This window comes from Podarcis liolepis, assembly GCF_965112155.1.
Source record: "Podarcis liolepis genome assembly, chromosome: 15".
In the NCBI taxonomy this organism is placed as follows: Eukaryota; Metazoa; Chordata; class Lepidosauria; order Squamata; family Lacertidae; genus Podarcis; species Podarcis liolepis.
This window is the reverse complement of record NC_139566.1, coordinates 11,047,106-11,063,167: the sequence shown is the minus strand read 5'-3', so window position 1 is coordinate 11,063,167 and position 16,062 is coordinate 11,047,106. Positions and strand designations below refer to the sequence as shown.

The following is a 16,062-nucleotide window of genomic DNA, read 5'->3' as shown; positions in this document are numbered from 1 at the left end:
GGGAAACCACCGTCACCTCTCCGCTGGGAAGCGCTGAGCAAAGGCGAGTCCCCAGGCAACGCGGCCGATTTGATCGGCACAAGGCATACAAGCTCCACCCCCCAGTCGTTCTTAGACTCCTTATTGGGTGAGCAACGCAGCCAAGCAACACAGTTGGGGCTGCTTCCCTTGAAACCCGGGAAATTTAAGGGACATCATCAATAAGGGACAGCAACAGGACATGGCACTGGGATAAGGGACTGTCCCGCCATATAAGGGGGGGCTATGCCCTCCCCTGCCTGCCCTCCCACTACTGCTGCTTTCGGCCCACTGGAGGCGTTTTGGTGTGAAAGTGGCACTGCTAGAACTGCCGGACTTCATCTCCTTCCGCAGGGCCTGTAAGACAGAGCTATTCCGCCTGGACTTCAATTTGAATTAGCCTGATCCTCCGTTCCCTTTTCCCTTTCCTTTTTTTTATGAAGAAACCCTTCTGGGACCCCACATTTAAACTGTTCCCTGGTCTCCTTGCTGGCCCTAGTAGGACCGACTTGGCCAGTTAGCCCTGGTGATCATTTGATGTTTACTGACTGGGTCCCCCCCCCAAAAAAAAAAACCCTGAATTTTTGAATTTTATTGACATTGATACTGCATTATGTGTTTTTATGTTGTTTTTAAGTCACATTTTAATCATTGTTTTATATTTGCTGTTAGCTGCCCTGAGCCCGGTTTTGAAACCGGGAAGGGCGGGGTATAAATAAAATATAATAATAATAATAATAATAGTTGTTGTTGTTGTTTTCCCTTATTTCCTTGCCGTGTGAGCCGCTCTAGCCAGGCCACTTTGTTGTAGACCTGCATTGGTGGATCACACCAAAGCGCCACCTTGTGGTAGAGGAGGACAGCTTTGCTCGACCACAAAGCAGTGCGGTTAGAGCGGCCGGCACATCAAGCAAAGGAAGAAAAAAAAAGCCAGCTGCTCTAGCCGTGCCACTTTGTGGTAGAGCAAAGCAGTCCTCCTCTACCACAATGTGGCGGGGCTAGAGCGGCCCACACATTAAGGAAAGGGGGGGGAAAAGGATATGTACCGTATTGGCCCGAATATAAGCCACATTTCCCCCACCCTCCCTCCCAAATTCTGACTGTGAAAAGTTAAAGGGCGGCTTATATTCGCAACCTTATGTTGTCAGCAAAGCTCCCCCAGGAAGCAGCCCGGGTATTATTTTCTTTTCTTTTCTCCCCTTCAATTTTGAAGGTGCGGCTTATTTGCGGGTGCGGCTTATATTTGGGCCAATACGGTACTTGAACATGTTTTTGAATGTGATTCCCCCCTGCATAATAATAATAATAATAATAATAATAATAATAATAATATGTGTTTTTAAATGATTTTTCCCCCTGCAGGTTTTTTTTTTTTTTGAATTAATATGCCCCCCTTCTTCCCCTACAGAGGTTGGCAGTAATCAGAGGCACCAACTAAAATTGCGGGTTGCCGGACGTGACGTCCTGACGTTGCTGTTCCCTTTCTTTCTCTGTCCGTGTGCATTTCTTCCCCCGGCCCGATGATCAACTGTCGCTTCCTTCTCTTCTTCTGCTAGGTGCTGAGCGGAGACAGCCCAGCTCACCGTTACGTCCACGGCATTGGCGTCCACTGGTACCTGGACTTCATTGCGCCCATCGCCAGCACAGTAGGAATCACCCATCAGCTCTTCCCGGATTACTTCATTATGTCCACCGAAGCCTGCGCTGGGTCACACTTTTGGGAGAGGGACGTGATCCTCGGCTCCTGGGATCGGGGGAACCAGTACAGCCGCAACATCTTGGCGGTAGGACCTGTGGTGGCCGGGGTTGGGGGGTGGTTTGGGCCGCCCTGGCTCCGTCTCTCCTCTCCCCTCCAGTTGGCAGCGCGTGAGACTCTTGATCTAAGGGTTGTGAGTTTGAGCCTCACGTGGGGCAAAAGATTCCTGCATTGCAGGGGTTTGGATTAGATGATAATAATAATTGTCAGGGAACTGACATCGGAGCTAGAGGCGGAGGGAAGGCTCTCAAATGATGCTGGAGAAGGGCCCAGCAGGGAGAGAGGCAGCTCCGCAGATGGGGAAGCAAATCAGCGCAACACCAGGGATATAGAGGGGCTGATGGGGGAATCGGCGAGAGGGCTCCAGGACTCTTCACCAGACACCAGCGGGGAGAGCACAGGTCCTCCGCTACCCACGCCCACCCTGCGCAGAAGACTTCCGCGCAGAGAGAGTAGGAGGAGACTGGGTGTCAAACAACTTTTATGTTGGAAAAGATTTAAGAAACGCCCACTGACGGATTCTGCTAGTGACTGAGGCAGCCACAAAGTGAAGGGCTGCCCAGGCTGAAAGGTTAGCAAGGCAGCAAAGCCTGGAGAGGCGGCAACTTACGCACGAGCAACCCATACACATTACAATAATAATAGTAGTAATAATAATAATAAATTTTATTTATATCCCGCCCTCCCCAGCTGAAGCCGGGCTCAGGGTGGCTAACAACAATAAAAAACAACAACATTCTAAAATCATTTCATTATAAAATTAATTGAAATCAAATTGATGGTCACCATAGGGCTAGAGTTCTGTGAAGATTGCCAAAGGCCTGACCAAAGGCCTGGTGGAACGGCTCTGTCTTGCAGGCCCTGCGGAAAGATGTCAAGTCCTGCAGGGCCCTAGTCTCTTGTGACAGAGCGTTCCACCAGATCGGAGCCACAGATGACCTTTCTGACTCTTTGCAGTTAAAACCTAGCAGCTTCTCCTTACAGAACCTTAACCAACACGTCACGGGCTGGATCGACTGGAACCTGGCCTTGGATCTGGAAGGCGGACCCAACTGGGTCAAGAACTTTGTGGACAGCCCCATCATCGTGGATGCGGGCAACGATATTTTCTATAAGCAGCCGATGTTCTACCACATGGGTCACTTCAGGTGAGATGATGATGCCTGGAGCTGGCGTGTTTGCTGCCCCTGTGGTGTACTGGTTAGAGACCTGGCCTGGGCCCTGGGTTCAAATCACCCAACCAGCGCTTACTGGATTACCTATCAGACGATCATTCTTATACGAAATCACGTTCAGGCTTTGAGATAGGAGCAACGGAAGAACGTAGAGAATGGACTTTGGGAGCTTAGAAAATAAATATAGATGTGTTTTAATGTAGCTACTAAGGGGGAATAATAAAAAAGCACGAGGGAAGGGGCGACAGGAAGTCAAGAAGAAAATGTGTAACAACAACAACAATATGATACCGTATTGGCCCGAATACAAGCCGCACCTGCAAATAAGCTGTGCCTTTAAAATTAAAGGGGGGGAGAGAAAAAAAGACAATACCTGAATATAAGCCGCTCCCTTAAGATTGGAGAGAAAAAGAAAAGTAAATTAAATTCAGGGAATAAAACAGTGATTTTATTTTACCATATACCATATATCTAGTATTTGGGAAACAATAGCTAAAATCACAAATTGCTATTCAGTTGCTACAATTCCGCAGGCACTCATACCTGCAAATGGCAAATGTAGAAGAGAATCCTACGGGTGCTAGAGAGGACCCACCAGTGGGTTAAACACCTGTTCGTAGCACCGTAAATGCAAGTAAAAAATCAGTACTGCACTGTAAAATACGGGGAAAGCAATGGATGACATTAGAATTAATTGCACAACAGTCTCAAGCTCACAAATTGGCAATAAAACATTTTTTTTTTGTTCTGTTTTACTGTATGTCTGTTTCAGCGGCGATATCATAAAATCCCATTTTTGTAAGATCACAAATTTAAGCCACACTCTAAATTTTCATAGTCGGAATTTTTGGGGGGAAAGTGCGGCTTATATTCGGGCCAATATGGTATGTATGATTGGAATTATGAATTATTACATAATTTGAAAGGTTTAATAAAAGATTTAATTAAAAAAATCATTACCAAAATAATAATAATAATAAGTCCCCAAGCACTTACCACAAGGCCAGGCTTTCTGATGAGGAACTCCCTGGCTGAGACCTGGCAGTTATCAGACTCTCTGTCTCCTCTCTCTTTCTCTCTGCGCAGCAAATTTATTCCGGAAGGCTCCCAGCGCATCGGGCTGAGCGTGGTGCAGAAAGGCATCGGGTGTAGCCTGGAGCATGTGGCTGTACTTCGCCCCGACGGAGCTGCCGTGGTCGTTGTTCTTAACCGGTGAGTGTTGGGCACTTGGGTCAAAGGCACAGGGCAGGTCTTGCAAGCAGGGAACTGAGAGAGGGAGACAAGCCGATGGCAAGCAGGGTAAAAGCAAAAAGCAAAACGTCGCAGTGGTGTAGCAGTCCAGCAGTCTAGCCTGATAGGTGAGCTGTTCAGAAAGCACAGTTGACCATATCATGTCAATCCAACCTTTTTAAAAAAGATAAGGTAAAGATAAAGGGAGCCCTGACCATTAGGTCCAGTCGTGACCGACTCTGGAGTTGCGGCGCTCATCTCACTTTATTGGCCGAGGGAGCCGGCGTACAGCTTCCGTGTCATGTGGCCAGCATGACTAAGCCGCTTCTGGCGAACCAGAGCAGCGCACGGAAATGCCATTTACCTTCCCACCGGAGTGGTACCTATTTATCTACTTGCACTTTGATGTGCTTTTGAACTGCTAGGTTGGCAAGAGCAGGGACTGAGCAATGGGAGCTCACCCCGTCGTGGGGATTCGAACCGCCCACCTTCTGATCGGCCAGTCCTAGGCTCTGTGGTTTAACCCACAGTGCCACCTGCATCCCTCTTTTAAAAAGATAGGCCAGGCTTATTCTTCCAAGAGCAGTCTTGTTTTTCAGCAAGTGTTACCTACAGGTACCTACGGGACCGCCTCTCCTGGTATGCCCCACGGAGGACCTTAAGGTCCACAAATGACAACACTTTGGAGGTCCCAAGTCGCAAGGTGGTTAGATTGGTCTCAACTATAGGGCCAGGGCCTTTTCAGTACTGGCCCCGACTTGGTGGAACTCTGTCACAAGAGACTAGGGCCCTGCGGGACTTGACATCTTTCTGCAGGGCCTGCAAGACAGAGCTGTTCCGCCTGGTCTTTGGTCTGGACTCAGTCTGACCCTTATGTTTCCCTCCCCTTATGGTTTTGATCTATGGGCTACTATTAAAATGAGGCTGCATTTTAAATTGTATTTTAACCTGTATTTTAAATTGGGTCCTGTTAGGGATTGATTAGCTGCTTGTGCGTAAAAACGTGCTCCCTCAGAGTTTGTGCGACCCCACAAACCTCCGTGTGTGACGGAGCTCCTCAGACATGTCTGCTCTAGTCACTAGTAGAGTCCGACAGTGGCTGTCTGCGGAAGCGTTTCCAGCAAAGGAGCTCCTTAACGGAAACGCGTCTCCTGGACTCACGGCGTGACAGTTTCCGGCGAGGTGTGGGTCTCCCTATGGGAGACTCAGATACCTCCCCACTGTTCTCGCTGGAAGCGTCCCTGAGCCCTCCCTCCTGCTCGCATTCCCTCAGAGACCCACTCCTCCCCCTGCTGGTCCCTGCTTCAGCTGTTGAGTCTCTTTCTTCCTCCCTGAGTCCCTCCACCACCTGATGCTCCGATGGCAGTTCCCTGACATCCACCTCCCCTCCAGGGCCCCCCTCACCCCCTCCCATTTCCTCTCCCCTGGGAGGTGAAGGGCTAAAACCCCGAAAAGAATCTTCCTCATCTTCCGACGTCTCGAACCATTCCCTCCATCGATCGTCGTCCTGGCTCGCTGAATCCTCTTCCTCTTCAGAATCTGGGAACCCCTCCAACTCCTCTTCCTCGTCGGTGGTGGCAAAGTATTCCCTTCGGAACCTCGCTACAGGCTGAGGTTTACGTGGGAACCTCTGATGAAAAGTCTCTATTAAAACTTCGTCATTGACATCCTCTGCCCTAACCCAGGTGTTTTCCGACTCCGGTTCCCCTTCCCACATTACCAAATACTCTACTTGATCTCCCTTCCACCTGGAATCGAGGATCTCCGCTACATGGTAGCTGTGTTCCTTCTCCTCCATTGCTGGTCCCCTTGTGACCCTCCCTTCACTGTCTCCTCTATACGGTGACAGCAACGACCTGTGAAAAACTGGGTGCAGCTTCATGTGGTTCGGTAACCGGAGCCTGAAAGCCACTGGATTGACCTGCTGCATGACTTCAAACGGACCCAGCCTTTTGGGTCTTAATTTCTTACAACCTCCTTTGAACGGCAACCCTTGGGTTGACAGCCACACCTGGTCCCCCACCCTGATGCTTTCACCTTCCCTTCGGTTTTTGTCTGCCTGCCTCTTATATTCCTCCTTAGCCCTGTTTAAGTTGAGTTGGAGCTGGCGATGGATCGCTTCCATTTCTTCAACGAACTGTTCTGCAGCTGGAACGCTCCAGTTCTCCCCCTCCCCCCCTGGGAAGGCTCTGGGATGGCACCCGTGATTAGCCAAAAAGGGGCTCATCCCCGTGGACACGTTCTCTGCATTGTTGTAGGCAAATTCTGCCAACGCCAGCTTCTCCACCCAATCATTCTCTCTGTCATTAACATAACACCGCAAATATTGTTGGAGAACTCCATTTGCTCTTTCCGCCTGCCCGTTGGTTTCTGGATGACGGGCCGTTGAAAAATTAACCTCTACATGCAGTAAGCTCATGAGCTTCCTCCAGAACCTGGAAGTAAATTGTTTCCCTCGGTCTGAAACCACCCTCAAGGGGGCACCATGCAACCGAAACACATTCTCTACAAACAATTTGGCTGTTTCTTCTGCTGTGACCGCATGTGAGCAGGCTATAAAGTGGGCCATTTTAGTTAACAGGTCTACTACAACCATGATGGCTGTTTTCCCTCTAGACTTTGGCAGATCAGTCATGAAATCTATTGCCACTGCTTCCCACGGTCTTTCAGGTGTGGGCAGTGGTTCTAATAAACCAGCCGGCGCCCGCCTCTCCCCCTTGGCTCTTTGGCATTGTTCACACCCTCTCACATACTCCCGCACATCTTCCCTGACCTTGGGCCACCAAAATTCCCTGGTAACCAGCCACATGGTCTTGTGTTGCCCAAAATGCCCTGCTGTGGGGCTATCGTGCAGCTGCTTGAGTACCTTCTCCCTCAATTCCCCTTCAGGTATATATAACGCTCCCTTATAATACAATGCCCCGTTTCTCTCCTCAAAACCACCGGATTTGTCTTCCTCCCTCCTGAGATCCCTGAGTTTGTCCTGGGCGTATGCATCCTGCACCGTACCCTCTACCAATTCCCTTTGCCCCACCAAAGTCGCCCCACACACCCAGCGGTCCTCTGGAATGATATGGGTTTCTTCGGGTGCTCCCTCCCCCTCCAAATATTCAGGTTTGCGTGAGAGAGCGTCCGCCCTAACATTCTCTGGGCCTGGCACGTAACAAATCTCAAAGTTAAATTTGGAGAACTCCTGGGCCCATCTCAACTGCCTTTGGTTGAGCACTCGCGCAGTTCTCCAATACTCCAGATTTTTATGGTCCGTGCACACTTGCACCTTATGTTGTGCACCAACTAGCAGATGCCTCCATCTCCGGAACGCCTCATGAATAGCAAGAAGTTCTCGGTCGTACACCGTGTAGTTCCTCTCGGATTTGTTCAGCTTTCGCGAAAAGAAGGCACACGGTCGCCACTCTGACTCCTCCTTCCCCGGCTGCAGAAGAAGCACCGCCCCTATGGCTCTGTCAGATGCGTCTGTTTCAACCCTTAGCTTCTTTCGTAAATCCACATGCAGAAGTTGTTCTTCAGAGGCGAAGGCCCTTTTCAGCTCCTCAAACGCTCGCTCCGCCTCCGCCGTCCATACAAACTTCTTTTTACTGCTGAGACAGTCAGTGATGGGCGCCGTCAGATGGGCGAAGTTGCGGATGAACTTACGATAAAAGTTTCCAAACCCTAGGAACCTCTGCACATCCTTCTTGGTTTTGGGTGTTTTCCATTCCAGCACTGCCTGTACCTTGCCGGGATCCATGGCCAATCCCTTGTCTGACAGGCGGTACCCCAGGAATTCCACCTCCTTGGTATGGAACCGACACTTCTCCAGTTTGACCCACAGCCTGTTGGCTTGCAGTCTGCTCAACACTTCTCTGACGTCTCTCACATGTTGCTCCTCATTCTCCGAATACACCAACACATCATCTAGGAAAGCAACGCAATTCTTGTAGAGCAAAGGACCCAGTACGTGGTTCATAAAAGATTGAAAACACGCTGAGCCTGCTTGTAATCCAAATGGCATAACGAGGTATTCAAATGCCCCCAAAGGGGTAAACATGGTGGTTTTCCATTCATCCCCTTTCCTTATGCGTATCAGGTTGTACGCCCCCCTTAGATCCAGCTTTGTAAAAATCTTTCCCTTCCTCACCCTGGTCAAAATATCATCAATCCTGGGCATAGGGAAAGCCACCGGTTCAGTCACTGCATTTAACCTCCTAAAATCACATACAAGTCTCGGCTTGTCCGCGTTTTTTTTGTCCACAAAAAACACTGGGCTACCCCCTGCTGCTTTGGACTCTCTGATGAAGCCTCTCTTCAGGTTCTTGTCAATAAACCCTCGCAACTCCTGCATTTCTCTGTCTGACATGGCATACAACTTGCCCACGGGAAGCTGTGCTCCAGGGAGTAAATTGATCTGGCAATCAAAGGGTCTATGAGGTGGTAGTTGGTCAGCTTCCTTCTCGCTGAACACGTCGCTGAGATCTGCATACTGTGGTGGTACCTTCACCTTCTCCATTACTTCAGTCCCTGCTAGGGTGGCTTGGGCCCCTGCTGAACCCTTTTCCCCTTTGCAGTGTTCTAAGCAATGTGCTGAACCAAAGGACACCACTCTTTGATGCCAGCCAACCAGCGGATCATGTAGAGCTAGCCAGCTCATTCCCAAAATAATGGGAGCGCCTCCCAGGGTGGCCACATTAAACGCTATCAGTTCTGTGTGCCTTGCCACCCTCATTATCATTGGGACAGTCTGCAAGCTGACTCCTCCTCCCAACAACTCCCTGCCATCAATCGTGGTCACCTGCAGGGGGTTGCTTAAAGGGATAGTCTGTATCTGGTGTTCAGCAGCAAACTCCTTGCTCATAAAATTGCAGGAGCTGCCTGAGTCCAATAGCGCCTTTATTTTTAGGGGGTGCCCATTTTGCAGCTCTAGCGACACTTCAATCACTAGAGCAGGTTGAGGAGCTTCTGGCACGGGCACTTTCACTGCTCTTTGGCCTGGCTGCAGTGCCCCGATTGTGGCAACCAGGCGTTGGCTTTTACCTGCTCCGTTCCCCCCTGTTCTCCCCCCTCAACAGCTCCCACCATCCCTTGCCATTCCTTCCTCTGGGGGCAGACTCTGGCAAAGTGGCCTGGCTGTTGGCAGAGATAGCATTTCCGGGGGCCCTTTCCCTCCTTCTTAGCCCCCTCGCTGGTTTTTGAAAATGCGCGCGCGCGCGCTGTTCCTATTTCCATCGGCTCTGCCGGCGGGAAAGCTGGCTCAGGAAGGTCTGGAATGCGGAACTCCTTCCAACGTTCCCCTCTCCCTTCCCGCCTCTCCAAGGCTCTTGCCTCCTGCCGCGCTCCTATGGTCAGCGCAGATTTGGTCAGCTGATCCATAGACTCCGCCCTGGGGCTCCGTGACAGCTCGTCTTTCACCGCCGAAGAAAGACCTTCTTCAAATAGCATTTGAATGGGTGCCGCCGATAAATCCCAACTCAGTCTGTGAATCAGCATGGTAAACTCAGTCCAGTACTCACGGACAGATCGACTTCCCTGCTTACAAGCCATTAGCTGTCTGCGCACCGCCCCTTCCTCAATATCGCTGGAAAACATGATATCCATTGCACGAAAGAACTTCCTCGTGTCCTTTAGTATGTCATTGTGCGTTGCCATTAGGGGTCGAACCCAGTCTCTCGCCCCTTTCTCAAGATGCCCAATTACGAAAGCAACTCGCAATTCCTCATCAGGGAACTCATTGAACTGCACATTAATGGCATATTGCATCTCTGTCCTAAAGGCATGGTAATCCTTGGGGTCCCCCCCAAATTTTTGCACCAATCCTGGTACCTTTCTGGGGAATTGAGTGGCTCTCCCCTTCTTGTCTGCATCCTGAGCCCTTCTCTCCTCCAGCCTCGCCGTCTGCAGCGCCAGTTGGACCTCCAACGCTCGGTATCTATCTTCCAAGCTTGGACCAGCTCCAGCCCCCGCTCCTCCGGTTCCGGTTGGTTCGCTCATGATGCTTTCTCTTGCACAGGCAGCGTACAGAGACTGTCGGACTGCTGTTAGGGATTGATTAGCTGCTTGTGCGTAAAAACGTGCTCCCTCAGAGTTTGTGCGACCCCACAAACCTCCGTGTGTGACGGAGCTCCTCAGACATGTCTGCTCTAGTCACTAGTAGAGTCCGACAGTGGCTGTCTGCGGAAGCGTTTCCAGCAAAGGAGCTCCTTAACGGAAACGCGTCTCCTGGACTCACGGCGTGACAGTTTCCGGCGAGGTGTGGGTCTCCCTATGGGAGACTCAGATACCTCCCCACTGTTCTCGCTGGAAGCGTCCCTGAGCCCTCCCTCCTGCTCGCATTCCCTCAGAGACCCACTCCTCCCCCTGCTGGTCCCTGCTTCAGCTGTTGAGTCTCTTTCTTCCTCCCTGAGTCCCTCCACCACCTGATGCTCCGATGGCAGTTCCCTGACAGGTCCCCCCCCCCATTATGTTTTTATTGTAATTTTACTGGTGTTAGCCGCCCTGAGCCTGGCTCTGGCCGGGGTGGGCAGGGTATAAATAAAAATTTGTTTATTTGTTTATTTATTAAATAATGAGCATTCATTCTGATCTTTATGCAGGGAGAAGAAATGTAATCAAAGTTACAAAACATAGGAGCAGAACAGAGACAGTTTCCCCCCTGCCAAAAAAAAAAGATTAGATAATGCAGAAAAGTAAAAAACATTTTTTAAAAAACCAGTCAAATCCTCTGAAGCTAATAATTTCAAGGCTTCTGAGAGCAGTCTATTTCAGCCATGAAATGTTTGGGGAAACAGGAATGTGCTGTTGTTGTTTTTAAAAAGATCCTCCTCAATGTTAATAATGAGAGGGAGGGAGACCCATCTCACCAGGGAGATCCCGCATAGAGGGAGCCACCACCTAGAAAGCCCTGTCATTGTTCAACACCAACCCATGCAGTCCTGATACGAAGTATTGTTTATTCCTCCTCTCACGTTCTTAATTTGCTTCCTTCCCCCTACTCAGCTCCGGGTTCAATGTCCCCTTTGCCATTTCCGACCTGAATGGCCTTATTCTGACCGAAATCCCCGGCAACTCCATCCAGACGTATCTGTGGAAACGCCAGTGAGCCCAGCGCTCAGGATTTCACCCCACACACTCAGGAAACTGTGAGCTTCTTCAGCACGATGCACAATGATACCCAGGCCTGGTTTGAGGCCTGCCTCGCTTCCTCTCAGATCCAAGTGGGCCTTACTTACTTGGTGGATCTACTACTGACCGGGCCTGGTTTGGGATCTACCTCATTAACTTGCACTTAAAGCGGATTTAAGTGGCGACGCTTTTGTTTCTGCCGCACATTTGAAATGAGCCAGACGGCAGGGAGACCTGAAGGAAACGACCGGAAATTCGTTCTCTTGCTCAGTGCAAGAAGATGAACCACTCTGAGCATGAGAGCACCCAGATTGAATAAAATAAAATGAAATAAAATGAAGAAGGCCCCGCTGGATGGGTGCCCAGATTTGAAAGGGGAACAACGTGTTCTCTTCGCCTGCTGCTTAGGAGCCTGTTGTTGTTGTTATGTGTGATTCTTTTTCTCGTCAGACTTCTGGCATTAAAAGAGATCCCACTTGGTCACGTTGCCTGCTCTCTGTGTTTCCTCCTCATATCCGCAAGAGCTGTGTGGCCCCTCCACACGGACCCCCAAGTGTACCTATATCCTCGGGGATCCCCCAATTAGACGCATTGTAAGGGATCCTGAGGGACATCTAGTCCAACCCCGCCCTATTGCGACACATGGTCCCCCATCCAATTGGAAACCATACCAGACCCTGCTTAGCTTTGAAAATGTGCTCGCAGTTTTAGCACTGCACCACATTGGGTCTATTTTAACCTCTGTGGGTACTTCCAGGCATTAGACAGTTCGGTAGCACTCGGCCATTGCTGTTCTGCTTCCACCACAAGTGGAATCGCAACTCTGCTTTCGGGTTTCTGAAATCCCAAGTTAAGTTCCTGGTCACTTCCACACCCGTGCATTTAAAGCACAACACTCCCCACTCCCTTTTCTGTGAGAGGGGAAACTACAACTCCCAGATTCTTTCAGGGAATCCATGGCTATAAATGTGCTTTAAATATATGGTGAGGATGTGCCCCAGCCTTTTCCTCAGACCCGAATGTTGACATAAGGGGGCATGATTTTCATTGGGACCAAAAGCAGCCTAGGACCCACATATCTATGGGACCGCTTCTCCTGGTATGCCCCACAGAGGACCTTAAGGTCCACAATGACAACATTTTGGAGGTCCCAAGTCACAAGGTGGTTAGATTGGTCTCAACTATAGGGCCAGGGCCTTTTCAGTACTGGCCCCGACTTGGTGGAACGCTCTGTCACAAGAGACTAGGGCCCTGTGGGACTTGACATCTTTCTGCAGGGCCTGCAAGACAGAGCTGTTCCACCTGGCCTTTGGTTTGGACTCAGTCTGACTCTTATGTTTCCCTCCCCTTATTGTTATGATCTATGGGCTACTATTAAAAGGAGGCTGCATTTTAAATTGTATTTTAACCTGTATTTTAAATTGGTCCCCCCCCCATTATGTTTTTACTGTAATTTTACCGGTGTTAGCTGCCCTGAGCCGGGGAGGGCAGGGTATAAGTAAAATGTATTATTATTATTATTATTATTATTATTATTATTATTTATTATTAGTGGGCGTGTTTAAGGTGGAAGGTGGTGGATTCTCCTTTATTTGATGGCTTTAAGCAGAAGTCAGATGGCCAACTGTCAGGGCTTCTTCAGCTGTGATTTGTGCATTGCAGGGGGTTGGACTAGATGACCCTTGGGGTCCCATCCACGCCTATGATTCTATGAAATACTTCTCCTCACTTGATGCACTCTCAGTCATTAGTCCTGCCCATCCACTGCAGTATAGAGGGGGTGGCGTTGTGGTCTAAACCACTCAGCCTCTTGGGCTTGCCAATCAGAATTTCGGCCGTTCGAATCCCCACGACGGGGTGAGTTCCCATTGCTCGGCCCCAGCTCCTGCCAACCTAGCAGTTCGAAAGCACACCAGTGCAAGTAGATAAATAGGTACCACTCCGGTGGGAAGGTAAACGGCGTTTCTGTGCACTGCTCTGGTTTTGCCAGAAACGGCTTAGTCATACATGACCCGGAAAAACTGTCTGCAGAAAAACGCTGGCTCTCTCGGCCTGTAAAGCGAGATGAGCGCCCCAATCCCAGAGTCGTTCGCGACTGGACTTAACCATCCGGGGTCCCTTTACCTTTAAGAAAAGAAATGGATATGACGACAATGCTGTTTTGGATGGGGTTAAAGTCACAGAGTAATAATAATAAATAATAATATGATCAAAGTATGACTCCACAATAATTGCCCAGTGTGGAAGCAGTCTCCCTTATCTTTCCTAAATATAAAAATTGCCTAGTTTACTCACTAGATGGGGCTGGAATTTGTCATAGTGCTGGGAGTTTTTCTCTCTGTACTTGTCTTGCTGGATAGAGACAATTAAGTCTTGCTTTACTTCTGGACAGACATGTACAGTGGTACCTCGGGTTAAGAACTTAATTCGTTCCAGAGGTCCGTTCTTAACCTGAAACTGTTCTTAACCTGAAGCACCACTTTAACTAATGGGGTCTCTCGCTGCTGCTGCGTGATTTCTGTTCTCATCCTGAAGCAAAGTTTTTAACCCGAGGTACTATTTCTGGGTTAGCAGAGTCTGTAACCTGAAGTGTCTGTAACTGGAGGTACCACTGTACTCTATGCCTTTCATGACACCCCTCATTTCCATCTCTCATTTTGCATCCTTTGGCCTGCATTAAAAAACAAACAAACGAAACATTCAAACCTCGGTTTTGGAAGTGAATGCTTCCTTTTTTACTTTTTTATTTTATAACAAGAGAACTTGACAGGCATTACTTTAATCAGGATGTAGCCTTTAACCAGTTCACCAGAAAATAAAAGAACAAATGCATGTGTATTTGTTTAAAAGAAGTGAATGCTTACGTTTTCGAATGCACCTTGGAAGTCGAACGGCTTTCAAGGCACGTTTTTCATTATTTTCCCATTCACTTTGCAGCCAGCCCTTTGATCCCCTCGGTTTTCGAGCGTTTTGGAAGTCAAATGGACTTCTAGAACGGATTACATTCGAAAAACGAGGTTCCCCTGTACTCTGTAATTTTAATTAGTTCAATTTCTTCTGGTTCTGCTCATTGGAAGGAGGCACGCAGTCACCCTTCTGAGATTACAGCAAGCATTGTCCCCAAACCTTTAAGCAGTCCTTTTTTCTGGGGGTACACAGGGGTATGGCATACCCCTAAAGGTTGTGTGAATCTTTGTACTTTTGTCCATTTACTGTATTTATCTTTCCCGATTTGAACTATAAAATGGTGATTTTCTTGAATCAAAATGAGAGTACCCCTAAACATTTTTTAAAGAAGAAAAGCACTGCCTTTTAAGCATTCCAGCGCAACCATAATGACTAGAAACTTTTTTTAAAAGAAAGAAAGAAAAACAACCCGACTTCTCCACCAGTAGCACATTTTGTGTCTTTCCTTTGCTTCTGTGGAATTGTGATGTACACGCAGCTAAACCGACTAAAACTCCGCTGTTTCCTGATCTGTTGTGATGTCATGGAATTTTCACAAACACTGAAACTTCTGCACTGAGGAAGTATTGTTTGTTTACTTCCCAATAATATTCACCTTGGCTGGGCGATGGAGGAAAATTGTCTCCAGTTTCCTCCCTGCCCATCAGGCAGGAAGGCGGAACAGAGGGGAAACTGGGAAACTGGCCAGGAAGTCAAACCAGGAAGTCAAACCCAGGTGAATTGCAGTGCACTGTAGTTTTGGAACACACAGCTGTAATCTCTTACCCATCCCTATTTTAATACATCACATATGATGCAAATGCAGTGAGAACGCCACTTCCGCTCGCTTTTCCTACGCAATCAGCAACCTTATGCACGTGGACAACAAACTGAGAAAACGTGGTGGGAATTAAAATAATGACGTGGTAGGAAAACAACAGAAGGTTGCCAGAGAGTGGGGAAATCACAGTTGGCTATCCCATCCACCATTACACTCGCCCTAGGAGACTGTTCAGGCTTCGTCGGAGAGCTGGAGCCAGAGCTTTAAAGTTGCAGAGTTTAAAACTGCACTGGAAACCATAGCCCAGGGGTCAGCAAACTTTTTCAGCAGGGGGCCGGTCCACTGTTCCTCAGACCTTGTGGGAGCTCGAACTATTATTTTGAAAAATATACCGTATTTTTCGCCCTATAAGACGCACTTTTCCCCCTCCAAAAATGAAGGGGAAATGTGTGTGCGTCTTATGGGGCGAATGCAGGCTTTCACTGAAGCCTGGAGAGCGAGGGGGGTCGGTACGCACCGACCCCTCTCGCTCTCCAGGCTTCAGGAAGCTATCCGCTAGCTGTGGGAGACCCAGCTCTCCCAGGGCTAGCGGAGAGCTTGCCTGCACCCAGAAGCTTGGGGCGCGCTGAGCTCCGCACGGCCCAAGCTTCGGGATTAGTGCAGCGCTCCGCTAGCCATGGGAGAGCCGCGCGGATCTCCCACGGCTAGTGGACTGCTTGCCCGCACCCAGAAGCTTGGGGCGCGCTGAGCTCCGCACGCCCCAAGCTTCTGGTGTAGCGCAGCGATCCGCTAGCCCTGGGAGAGCTGCGCGGCTCTCCCACGGCTAGCGGACTACTTGCCAGCACCCAGAAGCTTGGGGCGCGCTGAGCTCCGCACGCCCCAAGCTTCGGGATTAGCGCAGCACACCTGGGGGGGGAAATAAATTTTTTTCCCCTTTATTTCCCCCCCAAAAAACTAGGTGCATCTTATGGGCCGGTGCGTCTTATGGGGCGAAAAATACGGTACATGAGCAAATTCCTATGCCCCACAAATAACCCAGA

General features: G+C 49.3%; 1 protein-coding gene across 2 annotated transcripts in view; it reads left to right on the top strand.

The window, feature by feature from the left end:
- Positions 1–11,775, top strand: part of LOC310694496 (lysosomal acid glucosylceramidase-like) — a 48,339-nt gene extending 36,564 nt beyond the window's left edge. For both annotated transcript variants that reach the window (XM_083477605.1, XM_083477606.1), the window contains exons 8-11: positions 1,575–1,802; positions 2,759–2,922; positions 4,036–4,161; positions 11,170–11,775. In XM_083477605.1, coding sequence (XP_083333731.1) covers positions 1,575–1,802; positions 2,759–2,922; positions 4,036–4,161; positions 11,170–11,272 — 621 coding nt within the window. In that variant the 3' untranslated portion in view covers positions 11,273–11,775. The remainder of the gene's footprint in view (positions 1–1,574; positions 1,803–2,758; positions 2,923–4,035; positions 4,162–11,169) is intronic.
- The last annotated feature ends 4,287 nt before the right edge of the window (positions 11,776–16,062 follow it).